This window comes from Lytechinus pictus, chromosome 8 (genome assembly GCF_037042905.1).
Source record: "Lytechinus pictus isolate F3 Inbred chromosome 8, Lp3.0, whole genome shotgun sequence".
NCBI classification, from domain to species: Eukaryota; Metazoa; Echinodermata; class Echinoidea; order Temnopleuroida; family Toxopneustidae; genus Lytechinus; species Lytechinus pictus.
Genome location: NC_087252.1, coordinates 30,832,613 through 30,856,780, shown reverse-complemented (window position 1 = coordinate 30,856,780; position 24,168 = coordinate 30,832,613). Strand labels below are relative to the sequence as shown.

General features: G+C 34.9%; 1 protein-coding gene across 1 annotated transcript in view; it reads left to right on the top strand.

The window, feature by feature from the left end:
• The first annotated feature begins 14,014 nt into the window (after positions 1-14,014).
• Positions 14,015-24,168, top strand: part of LOC135155151 (uncharacterized) — a 50,578-nt gene continuing 40,424 nt past the window's right edge. Inside the window, exons 1-2 of the mRNA XM_064103920.1 lie at positions 14,015-14,526; positions 22,195-22,440. Coding sequence (XP_063959990.1) covers positions 14,463-14,526; positions 22,195-22,440 — 310 coding nt within the window. The 5' untranslated portion in view covers positions 14,015-14,462. The remainder of the gene's footprint in view (positions 14,527-22,194; positions 22,441-24,168) is intronic.

The window sequence follows — 24,168 nt, the reverse complement described above, 5'->3', positions numbered from 1 at the left end:
GATAGAGCTGATGGTAATTGTGGTAACCGTTGGGCATTTCGAAAGTATTTGTGAACCCAAAGATTCTACCATCGTTGCAATGCACATAGCATCGTTGATAGGAATGTTATTACCGCCAATATGGAGGATTACATCTTTTACATTATGCTTGTTAGCAAGGGATTGTGTTGGATCAAAAAGATCATCGATCTTAGCTCCACTAATAGTGGAATAGGGGAATATTCTAAGCACTTTTTGTAATAATTAACATGATGCACATCCAGACAATGAACGCAAGCGCGAAGCGCGAGCCGAAAATTATTGATATTGAGACGTACAATCGGGACATTTTAAAAATTATCTCACGATGCAAATCTAATTAAGCAATTCATGCAAGCACGAGGGGCGAGCTTAAAAAAATTAATATTGAGGGGAAATTTTGATAATAATGATAATAATGATGATAATAATAATAATGGTGGCTACTTATATAGCGCACAGGTCCACCTTTCGGTGCTCATGGCGCTTCAAGAAATATAAACACAACACCCAACAACAATAGAAAACGAAAAAGAATAGAATTTGAATTCTCCTGAATGTTAATGGCAGATCAAAATTTTGTTTTTAACTGGGACTTGAATGTTTCTGTTGATGAACATTTGGCGTAATTGGATAGGCAATTGATTCCATAGCTTTGGTCCTATAACAGAGAATGCATGGTCCCCCCATTAGTGTTTTGTTCTGGGTGTCTGGAGCAATAGAGCATCAGATGATGAGCGGATACTACGTGAAGGCTGATATTTTGAGATAGAGCTGCGGAGATATGTGGGGAAAGAGAGAATAAATTGAATGATGTATTAGTAAAATAATTTTGAAGGTGATTCTTTTATCAACAGGCAGCCAATGTAGGGGCTGTAGGATTGGCGAGATGGAGTCATACTTTTTAGTGTATGTTAGGAGACGGGCAGCAGAGTTTTGTAGACGTTGAAGTTTTGTCAAATCTCTTTGTGGGAGGTTACAGAACAATGAGTTTGAAAAATCTAAACGGGAGGAAATCAAAGCATGGATAATTTTAGGGACTTTTTGTAGGAATTCATGAAATCGAAAGGTATCTCATCGGCGTAAGCCCTAATGTCAGCGCGAAGCGCGAGCTGAATTTTTTAATATACATACATGTATATCCTCACCTAAAAATGTCTAATGGAGAGTTTTTATCTCCCTTATCAAAATCAGAGCGTAGTTAGAAGCTTTTACAAACCGGAAAAATTATATTTCCGAACTGTTTGCAAGAATTAATGAAAAGTAAGGAATAAAAAATAATGCAAACTCGTAACTATAGATGAAAAGTTATGACATTTGCGTTTGAAAAAGGATTTTTTATAAGGAGTGTTTGTTGGAATCCATCGAGAGAATATAAGTATATCACTAATCAAAAGTTGCACGAGTATTCATCCCTGGGTAAAGACATGCAAGATTATTTTTTATGTTGGAAAGTGCATTAATGGTACAGAGAACGGGGGCATTAATCACCGTCAGCGGTATTCCTTTTTCAGCGTCTTAATTCCTTTGTTTTTTCTCTTCATTGTTTGTTTTCCTTTTCTTTCTTTGCATCCCTCTTCCTTTTTTGCACCACTGAAAGTGGCACCCGGGGCACGTGCTTCCCTTGCCGCCCCGGCTAGATACGCCATGCAAGAAAGTCCACTTTTTATGTCGGAAAAAAATATCAGCTTGCGCTCCGCGCTCTAATCGATTGTTGAGTTATATATATATATATAGCCATTCTGTTCATGGTTCCATTGCTTTTAATGTCTTGTTTTAGGTCTTAATCTAGGGGAAAAAATCACCTCGCGTTTTATTTTATAATACCACGTTTCTTCTTTAAATAAAAAACGGACTTGAACTGTCCAGTTTTTAGATCTGAATTTGTAAAAAATAATCAGCTCGCGCTTCGCGCTCACATTAATTGTTTGATTACATACTCATCCTTTTTATGATTTCAAAACGTATTTAACATGTTCAGTTCTCAATAATACTCATATTGTACATGACAGGAAAAGTGCTTAGAATGTCCGAGTTTCGGGCGGAAAATTAGAATTTCAGTTCGCGCTTCATGCACGCTCGCATCATAAAGTTATGCTTATATATCCATCCAATTTATGGTTGAGAAATGTGATTCGAATATACATTTTTCAGTCCGAGATATTGAAAATATACAACTCGCTATCGCATTTTATTGATTGGTGAGATTTGTATTACATGTACATTCATGAGTCACTGCAAAACGAATACTTTTGTAGGTGAGTATATCAAAAATTACTTTACTGTGTTTCGCCCTCGCATGAATCATTTCGTTAGATACGCATCTTGTTCATGATTACAATAACTGCCCAGAATATTCAATTCTCAGTTCTAGATAAAAATACACAATAAATTTAGCTCGCATGTGATATATTTAGACCTCATGAGATAAGGTAAGATAAGATCGTATTAGAACTTCGATCTTTAGTTTAATAGGTTAAGCCCTCCAATACATAAATGAATAAATACATAAATAATAACGTGAATAATGCCCCCCAAAAAGAAGAAAATTTTATTTTGGCGGCCTATCGGGGAAAGTGTGAATGAAAATAATTCCCACCCCTACCTTTAACTGATGAAAGCCTGTACTGCCCCTGGGCCCTCGGTATGGCGAAAGAAAATGTGACTGAGGAGAGTGTTGAACACTTCCAAGACTCATGGTCGTAGCTGACGTCGTTACACGTTACCGACATACTAGCTATTTTAGCTCTTGTCGATGCTCTGGCGGCTGCATCCCGAGCGAAGCGAGGAATTTCCTAATTCGCAAAGCGAATTAGGCCTTCGCTCTCTCCCTTGCTTAGCCATGTTCCTCGGAAAGCAGCCGACAGGGCCTCGAAAAGAGGCAAGGGCTATACCGACAAACATTTTGAACATTTACGATGGAGTGAAGCTCGTGAGCAAAAAATAAAAATTAATAAAAAATAAAATAATCACTTTTGAAAATGAACACCACTTCTCCCCCCCCCCCCTTTCTCTCTCTCTTGCATGGTTGTGGAAGTTCGTAGTGTTTTTTGTTTGCGCGGGGGAGGGGCTCAAATAAAGGATTATAGGTATGTTCGTTTTGATCACACGAATCAAGCAGTAATTATAATACATGGGTACCTTGAGCACCTAACAAGATGTGCTATATAAATCTTATATTATTTTATTACTATTATTATCATTATTTAGAACAAATACGCTACTCGCCCCTTCCACTTCCCTCGTTTCCATTTTTTTTAGGGGACCGCGGGTAGGCATAATCTGTAGCGTTCCCGCCCCCCCTTTCAATAATTTTAACTCTTTTTCATCGTCCATTCTGGAGATATACGATTTCATCTCTCCGATCCGCCTCGTCAGTGTGTAAATGAAGAGAGGGGGTCGCTAGCAACCAACCTCCAACCTCTGACAAGACAAGAAACGGAAGAAGGAGAAAAAATAAAGGACCTTTTAATATTAGAAACGAAAATGTCTGCTATATGTTCTTGTGTGTCTTTTTTACCCTGTTTATATTTCATAATGATGTAATGATGTTCATTTCAAGATTTCAAAAATCACGACATGTTCAGCCCCCCCCCCCCCCCCGTGTCCAGGGTTGCACTTTGTGAATAAGAGAATTCAACCTGGTCACACGTCGTTTTCATATCCTTTCATTTTACTTCTCTCCCCCAATTGTCTTTCTTTCGTCATGTTTGTTGTGTTGTAGAACAATATAGTGGACTCTTTGACGTCGAAATAAGAAGATTTGCAGACTAACGGAGGGAATGGGAAAGGTAGCGATAAATGGAAGCAAGGGGGGGGGGCACGCCCTCCTAAATTTTAGATAAGTGGGGCAGTTACCCCTTAAAAGGGAAGAGGGAAAGAAAGAACGAAAAAATAGAAAAGAAAGGGAAAATGTGGAAATAAGAATAAGAAAAAGATGAATATTACGAATTTACTAAAACTAATAATACCAAAATAGCAGTTTCGACAAAGGAAAATACTTAAAATTTAAAGCAAAATAATCATACAATCAAAAATAAAAAGTGTTTTTTCCGCACCAAAATGAAGGTGTTTGAATCAAACCTGTACATTACCCCCATATAAATCTTGGAGTTGATTTAGCACCCCCGCTTCCCAGGGCCATGTGCATCGGTGTTTCCACATATCCAAAACAAACTTCTCTAAATTATATACATTTCCTAGAATTTTTAGTTTGATTTTAACAAAAATCGTACAAAAATGTAGCCAGCCGAAACTTGGTCAAAGTGACCAAAATTGAGGAATTAAAACCCTTTTATTCACGCCCTTTTTTAAAGATCAACAAAATTACAAAATGCGAGCGCGGAGCGCGTGCAGAAAATTTTCAGCAAACAATTATGTTTAATTATTGTTTACTTGTAATCTTCGAATTTCCCGAAATTTCCTGCATGGATCTGTTTCATTCGGAATCTTTCCTGGAGAAGGTCAAATTTCCCGAGATTTTCGGAATTTTGGGAGGAGTGGAAACACTGATGTGCATCACGGGAATATCTTTATATAACCCTTCATAATGCAATGTTATAAGGAATATCACGAACATGCTATTGAAATAAAAATAAAGGATTGAATATAAAATCGAGAAACTTTTCAAACTCAACTCTCTGCGTTTACTCGCATTTCTTTATTTTATTCCTAAACTTTATATGCCCTGTCGCCGAACCCTGCATGTGTCTTTCCACATTTCTTAAAAATCGGATTAAAGTGACATTTTTAGATTGGTGACTTCATATTTTTTGTATACAAAATACCATCTGGACGTCTCAGGATTCTGGAGTTTCTTGGGGCTTTGCTATCTATGCCTAGAGAAATGGGAAATAGAGAGGAACAATAAGAAAGGATATAAGAAGAAGAAGAATAAAAGTGAATGAAATAAGGAAAGAGGAACGATTTGAAAACAGAAAAAATTGAAATCATTATACAAAAAAAATTTCAATCGCGAATATATTATAAAAAAAATAAGCTTGCATTTTACATGCGCTCTTATCATTATGCAGCAATGTTCCAGAACAGTGTTTATACAATGCTTCGTAAGGTCTTAATTTCAACAAATTTCAGCTCGTATAGCGTATAATCTTTATACTTACCATAAGACCGTATTTGGTTAGAATGACCCGATTCAGCTAGCTCTTCATGTCAAAATATTAACAATTTTGAAACTCGTGATTCGTTCTACGCGCTCGCACCATTCTGTTGTATAATCAATGCAATTTAATAAGTTTGAATCTCGGGTTTTCAGTAATTTTTTTTTCCAAGCAACATGCTAGCTTATAATGACAATCCTCGATCCTGCTAATTGTTAATATCATAATAAGTTGGGTGTGGATCATTTGGTGTGTGTGGGTTGAATCATATTTTTACACTCTATGAATCATGCCAAAATTTTAAACGATATTTTATTTCTTTTGTTATGAAAATGCTAACACGCATTTACGAGAACAATAAATAAAATAAAATCAAATCAAATTGTTTAAGATAACCATACCCTGCATGATTACCAAAGTGAGTAGAATGACCCGTTTAAGATGTTCATGTATATAAAAAAAAGTTCGCGCTCCTATATTTCCTTTCAAGTTGAAATATAAAAATAAACATTACTTGCGCTTCGCGCTCGCATCATTAATTTAGGCCATTGTAGGTCCATGATGTTAAGAATAAAGCTACGATGTACTTAAAAATTCAGACTTTAGTTGCATGTTACATCCCCCCTAAATGATAATAATTATTTATCAGCCGATGTGGAAAAAATGTGGATGAAAATATGTCTTACCACCACATGAAGGACGTAAAAATATACATTCTGGCATTGGTGGCGGATTATTATGCTTCAACGCCGCCAATCCAGAATCTAATATTTTCATGCTTTCACCGCCGGCCACAGAATGCAATTATTTTTATGTCCTTTTTATCCCCAGCATATACCTTTATATTATACATATTTTATGCTGCACCAACTCTTTTTATTATAAAAATGTTCTTTACATTGGTTGTTGGGCTGTGCAGTTATGTGTTGGAGTGGGGGGGGGGGTGGAGATAAACAGCTTTACGTTGTGCAGGGGTGGATCCATTTTTTTTTTAAAGGGAGGGGGCACAATTTCCTGAGAAAATTTTGACAAGCAAAAAAAAAAGGAAAAAAAAGTTTTCATCTAAAAATTGAAGGTATTTCGCCAAAAATTTGTCAAGCAAAAAAAAAAGAAGAGAGGACCTTGCGTTCAAAGGAGGAGGGAGGGGTGCACACGTGGGTAAAATATGGCATATTTACCTTACAAATTTTGATTACTGCTCTCAAAAAGGGGGGACGAGACGGATTTGCACCCCCCCCCCCTTCCTGGATCCGCCAGCGCAGTTGTGCTCGGCCTATCAGAGAAAATCTTAAATAAATTAAATATTATAATCATGTGACTGCACAATTAAAAATGAATGTCCTGCATTATGTTCATTTTTCGACCGATATGGGAAGAGTCTTACGTAATACCAAGTATTTTGCATACCCACATAAACTATGAAACGTTCATGCATGGGATGAAGCCACCCTTCCCTCAGCCATGGTCCATGCCTCAGCTCACGACATACGCAGAGCTCGAGAGACCACATGTCCTTATTCTGATCTCAAGTACATGTATGATATGTTCTGGATCGCACATATTTCTTTTCTAGTGCTACACTTTCGATTTATCTTCATGTAATAAGTACATCGACCCACATTTGCCACGTTACTACCATCCCGGCGAGGAGTCGGTAACTCTGCATTTTTCTTATCTTAGATGGTCTGTACGTATCTTTTATTGCGCTATCAGAATATGTTTTTCTTCTTTTATAGTGAACTTTCTCTGCTTCGACCAGAACCGGCAAGGCACTATCGAAGCGAGAATTTACACAGACGGTCCAGCAGAACATGCGCTGCATGTAATGTTTACAATTCTCAATGCATGCCGGCCGGAGCGGCCCTGCCCCCAATTCACTGTTGGTTGATTGACAGTTCTCGCTTGCGTGTCCGTTACAGTGGCGTAGCTAGGATTTTTTTTCTGGGGGGGGGGCACTGGGGGGTCCTTGCTTTTTCAGGGGGGGGGCACCATTTTTTCCGTTGTGTGTGTATGAGTCACAAGGGTGGATCCGACTTTCGCCAATAGGGGACGGGGCCCGAAATTATCTTCAGCTATATTTCCCCCGATCAGTCACTTCTTAGTGTTATTCTTATAGAACAACATAAACATGGTATAATCTCATAAGCCTTATAAAAAGTGCGAGCGCGAAGCGCGAGCGATTTTTTTTTTTTACTTTCATGTATTTTGTCCTGAAAATGTAATATTCTGTGCAATGTTATGTGTGATCCTGAACAAGATTCGTATGTAACTAGATGGTTACTGCGAAGGCCAAGCGCGAGCAGAAATTTTTATTAACTGTTCTAGCATTATCGAAAAGGGACCTGTTAAGGACTGCTTACAGTTACCCACAAAGACGGTATCTATTTCAATAATGCGAGCTCGATGTCCGAGCTAAAATATATTTTGTATATTGACTTCAAAACTTGCTCCATATCAGCCTATTGAGCAAAATATGAATTTCATCGAACAGGCAATTCTGGCGCGGAGCGCAAGCAAAAGTTTTATATAGTAACATGAAAGATTTGTTTTTTTTTGCAAGTCTTCCCTTCACATTATTTCATTCACTCGTCTTCCTCCTCGATCTTATTTTCCTCTTTTTTTTCTTCTGTCTTTCTTCTTCTTTCCTTTTTTTTCTTCTTTCTCCTTTTTTTTGCTCTGCCATTTTTTTCAGGGGGGCACCTGGGGGGCACACCAAATCTCAGGGGGGGCACGTGCCCCCCAGGCCCCCCCCCCCCGTAGCTACGCCACTGGTCCGTTAAAATGAGTACGATCTCATTTTATTTTCAAATCGGGAAGTCACAGTAATTTATCACAATTTCCCACCTACTAACAACTTTTCATCCAAAATAAGGATGATTTCCAGGGTTTCTTAGAACAAATACAAAAACTCATAAACATATTTCATCTTAATTTGAGAATTTTTAAAATCAGCTTCTCACAAAGTTAAACGATCCCTTTAATGCTTGGTGATTCTTTAAAGTCATTGGGCAGCGAATTCAAACACACTGGTCCAAAAAAGACGAAAGAGTTTGTTGCTTATAGAGTACGGGTTGGGGGTAGGTGATAACAATACGTTGTCTCGTCGGGTAATCATGTATGGAGTAGTTTTTACAGAACATATTTGAAAAAAAATGTGGGGATATCACCTTTACTTAGTTTATACATAAATTGGGCTAGTTGGAAAAGATATAAATAATTCACTTTAAGAATATTATTTTGAAAAAAGGGACATCTGTGAATGATCTGAAATGAGTTTGAAAAATTATTCTAAGGGCCTTCTTCTGCAACAACAGTATCCTTTGTAATTGTGTTTGGATTGCACAACCCCATGCCAAAATGCCGTGATTAATGTATGGTAATATTAATGTATGATATAATGTAATTAAAGTGATAGATGGAAGAAAATATTAGAGTTTGTTAATAATTCCGATCTTTCTTTAAATCGTTTTGCATATATTATCAATGTGTGGTTTCCATATAGTTTATTGTCAATAACACCCAAGAATCTGATCTCTGATACATTTTCAAGAACGGTGTTATAAAAAAGGAGATTGTCAGGTAATGTATGCGTTTTATTACTATAAAGCATATAATTCGTCTTTTGCAGGTTAAGTGATAGTTTATTCGCCTTAATCCAATCAGTTACATGTATGCGTTCAGAGTTAAAAATTCTTACAAGTTGATTTGCGCTATCATGAAAAAAGAAAATATTCGAGTCGTCAGCAAACAGTATAAATGTGAGTAAATTTGAACTTCTTTAATGTCATTGATATAAGTAATAAAATGAAGAGGGCCAAGTAAGCTACCCTGAGGTACTCCGCATGTGATATGAAGAGTGGAAGAAATAACGTTGTTAACCGATACGAATTGAGAACTATCTGTTAGGTATCTCCTGAACCACTCCAAGGCCTTCCCCTTAATACCATAACAAGAAAGTGTATAAAAAAGTATTTCGATTTCGTGGTTGATGGCATCGAAGGCCTTGGAGAAGTCCAGGAAAATACCAACAGTATAAAAGCCTTCATCTACGGAAGTAGTGATTTTATTGATAAAAGACATAATTGCATGTGAGGTGCTTTGATTTTCGCGAAACCCAAATTTAGAGTTCGAAAAGATATTGTGTTTATTAAAGGACGTACTTTCAAGTATTTTAGATTACGAGGTGAGTAATAAAATAGGACGGTAGTTAGAAACAAGTTGATTATCGCCTTTTTTTGTAAAGAGGGATGACTTTGGTTATTTTCATGAGATTAGGTACTTTGCCTGTGTTCATAGAAATATTAAATATGTGCACCAAAGGATCGACGATAGTGAAAATAATTTTCTTCAGTAGGAAGTTAGGAATACTATCGAAATCTTGGCTCTTCTTAGTCTGCAGATTGTTAACAATATTAATAATTTATGCTGTGTTGATAGGATTGATAAATATAGAGTTAGGGTTTGGGTTGTCAAGAAAACTGTTGAATGATTTATGAGTTAATGGGACTGTGCTTGCCAGATTGTTTCCAATATTGGAAAAATATGTATTAAACTATTTTGCAATTAGGTTGTTGTCATCGATGATTGTATTGTGTGTTTTTATTGTTGATATAGTTGAATTCTTATTCTTTTTGTTTAATGCACCATTTATAATTTTCCAAGTGTTCCTCATATCATTTTTGTACAAATCGAGTTTGGAGGTATAGTATTCTTTTTTGCCAAAACGAAGTAAAGAAGTAATGTGTTTGTATATGATGTATATGTAGAGCGGGATTTGTCACTTGGTTTAAATATGTATTTATAGTACAGGTTGTTCTTTGGTTGATTGATCTCAAAAGTGATTTAATAATCCAAGGGTGGAGTGGGACTTTTTTATAATTTGATTTTCTGTTAATAGTAAAGGAAACGTGAGTATCTACAAAAAAGATGTTAATTTGGAAATGAAGAAGTTGTAAGCGTCATCAACGTCTGTGGATTAAAGTCTGGTGTATTTCAGTCATTAATTAGATTGTTTATAGTGTCATCAGTTATCTTTCTATCGAATGTTTCTTTTATTGTAGTTTCATTTGTAAATAACTAAGCAAAAATTGGAAAGTGATCAGTGACGTCACTGAGGATAATGCCGGCTTTGGGGATTTGTTGAGTTATATTGCTAAAAATGTTGTCAATTAAAGTGGCCGAGTTATTTGTAACTCTTGTCGGTTTAGTGATAAGCGGTAAAAAAAAATGAAAGAAACAATTCAAGAAACTCTTGCGAGGTGCTGTTAGAATTGCAATTACTAGGTTGATATTAAAGTCACCCATGAAGAAACAATCTTTATTTTTCAAAACAGGATTTAATGAAATTTCATTGAGAGATTCTAAAAAAGCATTAACATTTCATTGAGGAGGTATATAAAATACACCCAGTATTAAGTTTTTACCTTTGGGGTTTGTGACTTCAACAAACAGGGTTTCTAAAACGTCGTTTGATATGGTCATATTAGCTATTAAAAGTATAATCGTATTGTTGGGGTATGTAAAGAGCGACACCACCCCAGGTCTTTAAGTTCAAATGAATTTTTGGTGGGGTTATTTTTTCCTTTACTATTTGCATGGAATGTAGGGAATGCATAGCAATATTTACCATGAATGAAATTGTCTAAAAATATGGAAATCAGTAATTGGACGCATGTTCACTTTCGTTTCATCCAGGCCACTCCCTCGCATCCACCATGCTTACAGTCTTATAATGAAAAAAATGAATTTTACGAAAACTGATTCAAATTAAAAAAGAAATACTTTTTTGACATTGATAGATTTTGCCTATTTCATAAAACGAATATATGCTCATCCTCGTTGATGTGCAAATTACAGAACCGATTATCACACATACTCGAATTTCTTTCGTATTTTGTTGTTTGTTACATTGCACATGACATGTATACTGTGTATTAAAGTTTTCTCATCATTTTGTTTAACAAATCAATTACCCAATAACATTTGGAGTTGCCATAAATGTACACAATTGTGATTCGACGAAGAGTTTCCCTGTCATCAAATCTGCAAAATATTGATATAATGAAATGCAACTAAAATTAAAAAGGAATGTAATGTGAGTAAGAAAATAAAGTCTAAGTTGCAGACCCTTGTTTTGTTTGTTTCTATAACTGTTTAAAAAAAAAAAAGGAAATTACTCTATATATTTAATTACTTTTTTTATGTGGACTTGACTTTTGACTTATCCTCTTTCCCTCCCACCCCTGCCCAAATAAGTGCTAACATGAACTTGAAAATCAAAGTAATAAATCAAGGAGATTTGATAAATACAGGCCTGAATATAATTTCACATAAAAATAAAAAGAGATTAAAGCTGTGTTCGGAACAGGGAAGGAATAGGATTTAAAGAAAAAGAAAGAAAGAAAATGAAAAAAATATACCCCCCCCTCCCAGAAAAAAAAAATAGTGGGTTCTAACCAGTGTCCTTGCACGCATCTAAAACGATACGCTGACGGCATTCGCCACAGGCCGATTTATTCCCACTTCTGGGTTTTTAATTGCATATAAAACGCTGGAAATCCGTGCACCGCTGTTGACCAATCAGAGCGCTTCGGCAATTTTACTGAAGTTCCCATTTTTTTGCTATGGACATGGTTTTTTGTGGTTCCTGAATTTGCTACCTCACAAAATTTCATGATTTTTGTTTAGTCGTGAAGAAGAATGTCTACACTTTATATTGGTTATTATATCAATTTGACGCAAGTGTGATTTCTATGCGAAAATATGCTCTGTTTGTTCACATATATTTCTTGAGAAAAATCATTTTTTTCTAAGCTATATCGGTCACCAAAATACGTTAAATGTGCAATCTATTTGACTCTTAAGAAATTTCAAACTTTTATCTACAAAATCAGACAAATTTTATGAGAAATCGACAATTATAAAAGCAAAATTTTAAAACGCCGATCGGAAAGGTCGTCTTCACAGCTCATTGCGTATATGCATTAAACCACGGATGGCTATAAATACCGCTGAATAAAATACTTTCGGACGGGCTGCGCACTGACTGGCACTGTAACGTTGGATCTACCTCGGCTCGACTAACGTTAGCTTGATCCATGCTACCGATGCACGTCGTGTCCGACCGCTTTAAAAGGACGAAATTACACACTTTCATATATTTATTTAAGACGTACTGATGGAAGTACTTTAGTAATCCCCACCAGTTTTCTGTAATAATCTTAGTAAAACACCTCTGTGTATCTCTACCCAACTAAATATAGCAACTACTATCACCATGATCACATACCCTACAGTTGAAGAGTATAATCTGGTGGGACAAGTTACGAACATTGGACGGTTGATTGATTGATTCTTTATTTCCATGCAAAAATAAATCATACAACAGAAAAATATATTGACAATATATCACGGTAAAATAACAATAAACAATCATTGCATGGGAGGGAACAGTCATAAGCACAAAGGCTTGAAAAGGACGCCCCTCAAGAAAGACTACGGCCCTGATTAAAATCAATATAAGTCATATTTAAAAATTACAGTAAAAGCAGGGCCAAAGGGAAAACACATCAAGCATGTCAAGAATAAATCAAATGATAATAACACACCAGCCGTGTATCGATTAATATTACTATGTTTAGCATAGATACGTCGTATAAAATGATACAAAAAATAAAGTATGCAATATGATGAAACTGATGATAGAACAATATCTTAAATCAAATAAGTGCTAATAATGGAATGCTTAAACTCAAACTTAAATTTGTTCAATGTAGGAGCACCACGTATTGTTAAAGCTATATCATTCCAGGTATCTGGACCAGTATGTCTTATTGACCTATGGGCTAAGGCAGTTAGTGGATTTGATAAATGTAAATTTATTGAGGTTCTCTTAGGATAATTATGAATAAATGAATTGAAAAGGAACATATGATCAAATGTTGTTGGTAATTGGCGACAGTGAAACTTAAACATAAACAAAGCAATTTGAAATTTATGTATATCATCAATTTTTAAAGTCTTGAAACGGTTAAAGAGGGGACCAGTATTCTCATAAAAACCAGCGTCGGCACACAAACGAATAGCTTTCTTTTGAAGTAAAAGGATATGGTGATTTTTTTATTTGAATGAGCCCCATACAATATTGCAACAAGTGATATGTGGAAGTAAAATATAATTATAAATTGAGAGTAATGCTTGAGGAGGTAAATAGTGTTTAACTTTAAACATTATACCTATACATCTTGATACAGACGTCAATATTTTAGATACATGGTCATCCCATGTTAAAAACTCATCTAGAATGACACCTAAAAATCTCACATTATTTTTTTGTCCGATAGAAATCCCACTTATCTTTATTTCTTCTGTATAATGATCAGCTATTGTTTTGGAGTTCTTGAAATCAATATTATATGTTTTTTTGCAAATTTAAAGACAATTTATTACTTTGGAATCATGTGGATATTTTGGGCAATTCATTATTCAACATTTCAAAAAGCATTCTTTTATTCGAGTTTGAAGAAATAAACGAGAAAACGCCACCCTTCTTTTTTCTGTTAGATAATTCAGATTCAAGCCACTACCTCCTTGTAATATAGTAATCGTAAATACTGTTCGTTTCTTAATGATAAAGATGGGCTATCAAACCTTGTTTTTTTCTTGGAGGTCGTTGCTTTTGAATGGAGTAATAAAAAGCGCCGTATCCTTTCAAGCTTCAGTGAACAAAAGAATGTTATCCATAGTTATAGATTCATCGCTTTATAAAAGGTAGACATTACACACTTTTATACATTTATTTAAGACGTGCTAATGGAAGTTCTTTAGTTATCCCCTGTTTTTTGTATTAAGCTCAGTAAAAACACCTCTGTACATCTGTACCCGACTAAATATAGCAACTACTATCACCATGATCACATACCCTGCTGTTGCAGAGTATAATCTGGTGGGACAAGTCACGCACATCGGACGTCGAGAAAACCCCACTCCTTCCTTTTTTTCAGATTCAAGCCACTACCTCCTTGTAATAAAGTAATCTTAAATACTTTTCGTTTCTTAACGATAATAAAGGGCTATTCAACCTTGCTTTTTTTTTCTTGGAAGTTGTTGCTTTTGAATGGAGTAACGCCATCAATTATCCGATAGACGTTTGTAAGGCGCCATATCCTTTCATGCTTTGCTGAACAAATGAAAGGTTATATTATCCATGAGCATCGAATCATCGCTTTAAATATGTAGACGTTTCAGACTTTCATCTATTTCTGAAAGACGTGCTAAAGACGGAGTATACATAGACCTATAACGTTCAATACTTACCGTATAGAAATGGCGCGAAGCGTATTTTCGCAGATAATGGTCTTTGCGTGTCTGTGTCATCTTGTTCAATTAGGTAAGTAGCTGGGTCTCCATAGCATCATGCTTTTTTGTTGTTATCGTATTACTTGTATTGGCTCATGATAATTGACATTTAACTAAAAATATATTTTCATCAGGTATGATCTCAGTGCGAACCTGAATAGTTTGTCGGGTTCGAATAAGCCAGGTCGGAGTTCCATTTTGCCCATGATCAGAAGATTTTGCGCATGATCAGAAGGACATTTGTACTAAGGTGACATGGTAGTTTAATATTCAATGACATAAGCACCATCTTTGACGTCATGATTATTTTGGGGAATTGAGTTTTTTATTAGATCCCCCAAAACAACAATGCGCCCACTAGCGACTGGTATATCACAACTGGCCAAGTGCATTGTTTTGACAACATGCTAATGCATCCAAAGTAGAAATGCAACGAATACATTCATAGAGTGTTAATTGGTATGCTATTGTCGTCTCCTCGGACCGGTTGCATAATTTTTTTCCCAAAAAGAAAAACTCTACCAAAATAACCAAAAACTATGGCAAATAAACTTATTCTTTTTGGAAATTACACATTAAAAAAATCTGGCAAAAAAGTGGCCAGAGTTTTTTTTAATGGCAAACTTTTATGCAGCGGGCCCTTGTTCTGTGCAATATTTGCATCCTGCTACGTAAGGCATGCTTACATAATACCTTGCCTATCAAAATGAAAGAAATAAAAGGTTATTTGACCAAAATTGCCCATTAAGTAATTCCGAACTGGTCTATTAAAGTCTGCAGGAAAATTCACAATTTACTGAGAAGTTAATATGAGGCTCCTTAAGTTGTGATAACTGCTCAGTGGGAGGGGGGGGGGTGGTGTCATGAAACAAGAATCAAGAGTACACATTAATGACAATAATCATAATAACTTAGTCTTATATAGCGCTTTCCATGAGATCAATATCAAAGCGTTTTCAATGAGAAAAATATGAACAAAAGTGAAAAAAATACTATAAAAACAAATTTAAAATGTCAAGGTCACCATGGTAACTGTAAATTAAGGTATTTTGAATATGCTGTTTTCATAAGATAAGACTTTGAATTGGATCTGAACAATGTGATATTGGGGATAGAATAAAAGGGAGCTGAAAAAGAATCCCAAAGACATGGGGCAGAGCTTGAAAACGCCCTATCACCACAAAATAGTTGTTTTACATGTATGTTTACTGTTAATAGATATTTTGATTTGCAGAACAAAGAGACCTGCTAAGATTCTATGCAGAGATTATTTCAGAAAGATATATTTACGATATTAACAATTATTTCTCTGATAATTTGGTTTTCAAAAATGTCAGCAGGTTACATGATAACTAACACTGTATATTTTGTATAACAGGCTTAGTGCGCCATTTAAAAAAAAAATTAATACTGCACTGTATTGGTTATATAGTAGACCGGCAAAAACGATTTTTTTATACTTTGGACGGCAAAATTTGTTAATTCTTGCTAATGCTTGGCATCCCAGCTAATAGTCTTGCAAAAATACCTAGGAATAGCGTACAGCCGGATGCCAAACGCACTTTTGCGTGAAAGTGTATTTTTTAGCATAAAATCTGAAAGAATGTCGAAAATCACGCATTTTGATATTTTGACGGATTATCATCATATTGTTTATTATCTTTGATATGCAATTATTTTTATTTAAAGTTTCAAATTAAAAGTCTCATAAATATGCATTTCAAATTTGAATATTACACGCAAACATATGGCGCAGTGAAACATAAAACCGCGATTTCCTCAAAATAAAAGTTTATGAAAACTATCAATAGTTTGAAGTTTTTTACGCAACTTAAATTCTTAGATTTAAATGCGTTTATCCATCGAATGTATAACAAATGTCCTAATGCCACGATTATTAAAATAATTTTCAATTCAGATGGAAGATATCTCATTTAATGTAATCCAAAAGGATACAATGTGCATTTAACCAGATGCGCATTTTGAAAGAAAAATTGAAAATACCGTACATTATGTACATAATTACATGTAAAGCGAGTTTTAATTACATGTATAAGTACACACTAAAGCGAGTTTTTAATTGAACAGCACAATTTGTCAATTCTTTGCATCCCAGCTAAAAGTCTTGCGGAAATACTGAGGAATAACGGGCGGATGCCAAGTGCACTTTGCGTAAAAGTATCATTTTTAGCGTAAAATCTGAAAGGCTGTCGAAAATCACGCATTTTGACCTTTTGACGGGATTTGTAAGAAATTTGGATTCCTTTGATATGCGATCATCATTTGGAGTTTCAAATTATAAGTCTACTAAATATGCATTTCAATTTGGAATATTACACACACATATATGGCAATATGACATTAAAAAAATCGTTTTTTACTAAAAATAAGTTTGTGAACACTATCAATAGTTCTAAGTTTTTTACAACTTAAATTCTTCGATTTAAATTGGTTCATTATCTAATGAATATCGACCGTTTCTAATGTCAAAAATATTAAAAGAATTTTCAAGTAAGATGAAAGATATATTTTCCGAAAGGGGACATGCAAAATTTATCGGGGAGGGGGGGGGGGGCATTTTGAATGTAAAATTGAAGATACCGTACATTACAAATATAATTACATGAATAAGTACATACTTAAAACGAGTTCCAAAATTTATGGCCGCAACTGCCTTGGTGCCAGGTAAAAATGGCAGAGGTAATAATGGCAGAGGTAAAAATGGCAGAGGTAAAAATGGCGGAGGTAAAAATGGCATAGGTAAAAATGGCATAGGTAAAAATGGCAGAGGTAAAAATGGCAGAGGTAAAAATGGCAGAAGTAATAATGGCAGAGGTAAAAATGACAGAGGTAAAAAATAATCATAGGTGTTTCTTAGGTATCATTCTATCGACCTGTTTTGAAGGAGAAGTTCACCCTTACAAAGGGTTTACTCCCGGGGTTTACTTCAAAATAGCAGAAAAAATATATCGGTGAACGTTTGAGAAAAACCCATCAAAGATTAAGAAAGTTCTTATGAATCTTATTTTTTTTATCTGTGACGTCATATTCTAGCAGCTGCCACGTATTTCATGCACCAAAATGTATACTTTTAACTTTTTTAATCAGTGGGTCAAGATTGCTTAAAAAATTATTTCAGGAGCGGATGTAAAATGATTTGTATGTTAATATACTTGAGGTACAATAAAAACATTTTCATTTTTAATGACATTTCATTGATATGTTTTATTACACCATATATGGGGAAGAACTGCTCGCAAATGACGTCATCATTAAAATATAAAATTCTAATAGCTTTTTAAATCTTTGATGGATTCCCTAAAACCCCCACAAATATTGTTTTAATTATGTTTTTCTATTTTTACAATAAACTTAAGTTTATGTCAGGGTGAATTTCCCATTTAATGAATTAAATACAATACTTGGGATCCAAAGTGTGCTTCAAATTTGAATATCAGAGGAGCGATTTGACGTGAGAAGGCCGTGCATGAAAGTCGAGGGAAAAAAGGAAATACCAACTCAAGTGTTATCAATTTGGTGCAGAAGAGTATGATTTTAAGATGTTACCCTTTCCATTAGTTCCACATTATAATTCTAATTTTCTTCTCAGAACATTTCTTATTTAATCTACTCTACATGGATAGGGTTTTTGATTTTTTGCATTGGGGTAAAAGACTGGTCATTACCGCTTTCATTTATACCTCTGCACTTTTTACCTCTGCCATTTTTCCCTCTGCCGTTTGTACCTCTGCCATTATTACCTCTGCCATTTTTACCTCTGTAATTTTTACCTCTGCCATTTTTACCTTTGCCATTTTTACATTTGCCATTTTTACCTCTGCCATTTTTACACCGAGCCACTGCCTCTGCCCCCCCCCCTCCTCCACTGCCTAAGGTCATGTGTAGTGTCCGAAAGGATTACATGGAGCTGAAAGTATCCCGTTTTCAAGTTAATATACCCAAAGCATTCTGCTCTTGATTCGAGTGTATACTTTATTTTGGTTTAGCGAGATAGGCATCCAACACGGGATTACAAAAAGATGCCAAATAAATTTTGAACTCGAGCTTCGCACTGGCAGTAATAAATTCTAAGCAAGCAACCAGAGGACCGATGGCTTAAGGTACTCTCCGAGGGACCTATAATGAGGATTGAAATGCCTTACTACCATTACTAGTAAGGCATTTAAATGCCTTACTTGGCACTAGCGCACCAAGTGGGAATCGAACCCAAGCCACCGGAATCCGAAACCCCATCACTACCGATTGGGCTATCGCGCCTTAGAATGTTTCGTTTCTAATTAAAAAAGCCAGCTCGGCTTGTACTGGCTTTTTTTTTAACAGATACATAACATTCTTTACTTCAAAATGTTATCAAAATGTCCAGTTTACGGATTGGAATATAAAAATCAGATTGCGTTTCGCGCTCGCGTCAATAGCCTATATATTATTTTTAAAAATATGTATGAAATGCCCCGCTTTCATGTCATAATATTAAGAATTTCTGATTTTTTTTTACATTACAATTAGATGCGAATCAGGTTCATGATTACACTTTTCATGGCATATACAAAAACTGCTTGCGCTTCGCGCTCGCATTATTCAAATAGGCCTTGTCATATACTTAATCATGCTTGTGAGAATAAAGCTAATATGTACTTAATAATAAATACTTGATAAATGAATCTATTTTGGTACCCCCTGAAAAATACCAAGCCCCGCCCCCGTGCTCCCCTGCTGACAAAAGCCTAGCTACGCTGCTGGTGAGTGAGCTGACTGACCAAGTCTTTTGAACAAAAGCCTTAATTTAGGGAAGAATTTGTGTTTATCAAGAAAAATGTTTTAAATTACAATATTTTCATTCAATTGAGGTCATAATGAATATATATATATATATTTATATATACTGAAGTATTAAAAAAACTGAAGTAAAAAAATAAATAAATAAATGACCCCCTCCCAAACAAGCTTTCCATTATTTTGCTTAATCTGTTGTTTAATGATTTTTCTTGAATTATTTGGGGGCAAGTTTCCCCCTCCCCCTCACTTCCATGCATCTTTCATCAAAAGGCTTACGTCAGTGTCCGTAGCTCATTTTCTCAATTCTAGAATGTAGAAGGCATTGTTTTATGCAACTACGGTCTCTTTATCAGTTAATTAAACAGTTCATTAGATCCGAAATTAAAATAGATCGGTCAATAACCATTTGCATGAGCTAAGAGTTTTCATCTGTGGAGAATTGTGTTTGAAATACCAAAAAAGTAGGTTCTTAAAGTTCACATTTTAATTGTTAAAGCTCATTTCATCACATGTATTGCCATGTTGGGAAATGCATTCGTACGACCATTATGACAAACAAATCTAAAGGCTAATGACCAGCTTCCAGCGCAGATAGTGTAATATATAGATGGTCGTACAACTGCATTTCCCAAAATGGCTTTTGCAATACACACATGTATGACATGTATGTCCAGGGCTACCCAGGGTCGGGCTGTCCGGCCCCCGTCTTAGACTACGATATATAACAGCATGGACCTATGATAATAGGTATGGCCAAAGTTCAGTGACTCTAAATGACCTTTAACCTCTATCATGTGATCTAAAACTTGTGCAAGACGATCAGTAATACCTGAATACTCTTATAAGTGTCATTATTTTTTTATACGTTCAAACTTATAATGAAAAAAAAACAAAAAAACGTAACCTCGGTTAAGATTTAAAGGTTGATATGAGGCTGTTATATCGAAACTACCGTCGCCTCCACTGGAAAAGTGGCCCCTTTAGTCCTGCTCTGCTATGCAGGCGAGATAAAAATTAGGTAAATTAGATAAATATCAGACCTATTTATGAATATCGCCACAGGTAGATTTACGTTCAGCACCAATTCAATCGCGGAAATAGCAAGAAGATCGAACTCTACAAAAGTAAACATAATCCTATATAAGATCATGACGAGTATCGCACTGATTAATATTAGGATATAATTTTTGTGCAATATAGATATAATATTGTGCGCTTTTTTAATTAGAAATGCGCATCCGATAAATGTACATGTACAATGTTATCTTTAGCATACATAACATAAAATGATATATCTTGCATCTTATTTCATTTTTTTTTTTCACTATATGTTACATGACAAGCAATTATTATGTATTTATTCGGTTAGCGCTAAAATGGACGTAAATTGAGATGCGGAACACAAGCATTATACTATTGATAGTTTTCACAAACTATTATTTTTAGTAAATCACGCTTTTGTATTTCATAGTGCCATATATGTGTGTGTAATATTCCAAATTGAAATGCATATATTGTAGACTTATAATTTGAAACTCCAAATATAAATGATCGCATATCAAAGGGAATCAAAATTTCTTACAAATCCCGTCAAAAGGTCAAAATGCGTGACTTTCGACAGCCTTTCAGATTTTACGCCAAAAATGATACTTTCACGCATAAGTGCACTTGGCATCCGCCCGTACGTTATTCCTCAGTATTTCCGCAAGACTTTAGCTGGGATGCAAAGAATTGACAAATTGTGCTATCCAATCAAAAAGTCGCTTTAGTATGTACGTATACATGTAATTATATACTCGCTTCAGTACGTACTTATACATGTAATTATGTACATAATGTACGGTATTTTCAATTTTTCTTTCAAAATGCGCACCTGGTAAAATGCACATTGTCTCCTTTCGGATAACATAAAATGAGATATCTTCCATCTAAATTGAAAATTATTTTAATATTTGTGGCATTAGGATATTTACTATACATTCGATGGATAAAAACATTTAAATCGAAGAATTTAAGTTGCGTAAAAAAACTTCAAACTATTGATAGTTTTCACAAACTTTTATTTTGAGGAAATCGCGGTTTTATGTTTCACTGCGCCATATGTTTTTGTGTAATATTCAAATTTAAAATGCATATTTATGAGACTTATCATTTGAAACTCTGAATAAAAATAATTGCATTTCAGAGATAATGAACAATATGATGATAATCCGTCAAAATATCAAAATACGTGATTTTCGACATTCTTTCAGATTTTACGCTAAAAATGACACTTTTACGCAAAAATGCGCTTGGCATCCGGCCGTTCGCTACTCCTGGGTATTTTTGCAAAAACTTTAGCTGGGATGCCGGGCATTAACAAATTTTGCCGTCGAATCTTTATCTAGAGCACTTTTTGACGTTTGGCCGGTCTACTAATATGGTTGTAGACATCATATCCCATTTTTTCATGCAACTTGTATCTCAGTCTCCTTGATAGACTTGTTCGTTTAAAAACCTCCATGATTATGACGTCTTGGATAACCAGTTGTGTTTTTTAATCCTATGAATAGTTTTTTGGAAACCACTTCATAATCATAGCTTGTATATTTTGTTTTGTCTACTTTATTTACCAAATCACCTATCTTTGTTTAGATAACACTGATATTAAGTCATCACTTTGCCACATTCCCTTTTTTTTTTGGGGGGGGGGGGGTTGGGGAGGATAAGTGGGTAGGTTTTTTTTTTATTATTATGGTTGTTAATTTGTTTTTTGTGTGTGTGTAACTTGTGTTTATGTGATTTGCATTCACCTAATAATCATTTTTAAATTTTGTGATTTATTTCAATTTACTATAATAAAAACAGAATAAAAACAGAATAAAAAAAAAATAAAATTATTTATCTTGTTCACGATATACAGGCAGTGCTCAGATACTTATTGCAGACGGAGGCACTATCCTGTTTGCCCCCATACCGCGGCCCGTCACAGAGAACACCATATTCGATGCCGAATTCAGACGCATAAGTCTTTTCAAATCTAGTGCTGTAACAGCTCTTGACTATGATCCCATCGATAGAATGGTGTACTATGTGGATGTGACTTACAAGGTCGTCGAACGTATCAACCTTAATGGCATGGCTCGGGAACAGATCCATTATTCCTACAGTAAGAATATATATATATATATATATATATATATATATATATATATATATATATATATATAAATGAAGAGTAGAGTAGAATCAAAGTATACACTGTGTTGAAAAACTTTCGGCCTGGCCTTCTTCAGTTTTTATTTGCTAAAGAAAACAAATGAAATCATAGAATAAGCAACAGAACGTACATAATGGTAAATAATAGCAAATTAAAGACAAAGCAAACATTTGTTATTATTTACCATTATGTTCGGTCTGTTGCTAATTCTATTATTTGCTTTATTTTTTTTGTTTAGCAAATAAAAACTGAAGAAAGCCAGGATCGATAGCATTAAAACTTAATCATGTTAGTGCATACTTTGATTCATCCTTGATTCTACTCTACTCTTCACACTTATATTAGTCCAGTAGATATGTGAAAAAGATGCTCAAATCTGGCAGAAAGTGTGAAATTTGGCAAATAGGGGTATTTTGAGGCACTGATTTCAAATATTGCCGGCCCCCAGCAATTTGACCATTTGGTCGGCGGCTAAATGGCTGCCATCTTGAAATCTAAGATGGCAGCCATGATATATTATTGCAATCATTTTCTCGAAGTTATGGTATTGAAATTTAGCATTTACAGTGTAGGTGTAGTTTAGGGCACTTATTTAATAGTCTTACCACCAGGTCAGCTGCCATCTTGAAATCTAAGATGGCCGCCATGAAAATCACTCAAAGTCATTTTCTTGAATTTTACATGTGCTCTGAACTTTGGCAAATAGAGTACCTATTTTGGGGTGCTGATTTCAAATATTGCCAGCCACAAGTGATCTGGCCATCAGTTCAGCGGCAAGATTTTTTTTTTTTTTAATCTTTTTCCCCTCCACAGGGATTTTATTGGCAATCAAAAATCAATAGGTACAGAGCACAATGAATAATACAATCACTGATATAAACAATGAACTGACAAGTATAACAAAATAATTTTACATGTTGAAGTCAAACAGTAAAAAGATTTTTCAACCGAAACCATCTTTTGTCAAATCTGCGTTGTTTGAAATTAAGTTGGGCAATGTATTTCTCATTTTGATAATAATTGATTATTGAGGATTTAATGATACTGAAAAGAGGAATTGTATTGTTTATTTTACAATCATATACAGTTTTTCTTACTATAATAAAAATACAATTAAGTGCACAATTGTTTTTTCCAATAAATCCGAATATTTTATTTTCATCTGAAAAGTGTAGAGTCTCACTGGTTTTGGTCCTAATCCAAACCTCTAACTCTTTCCAAATGTGATTAACATGCCTGCACTCCGAGTATAGATGCAAAACCGTTTCGATTTCTTTTCGGCAGAAGGTGCATTTGTTTACTGAAACTAATTTCAATTTGAAAAGCAAATCATTTGTAAATAATATACGTTGCACAACCTTATATTGAAACCAACGCAATGTTACATCAATGGTACACTGAAAACCCAATGAGCAATAGGATTCCCACCTTTTATCGTTCAGATCAAATATGCACTTCCATTTAAGAAAGCTTTTGTTTTCTGTTTTTCGTCGTTTCAATAGAATGGAATAAATATGCGAGCATCCTTTTTTATGTTTAGTAATAAATGATAGCACATCTGGAATTAATGGTTGGGGGATTCTATTGAAAGTGGACCTTTTGTAGGCTTCCTTGATAGCAGCACACAGTGAATGATAAAAAAGAAAATTTGACTGGACATCATAAAGATCCTGAAAA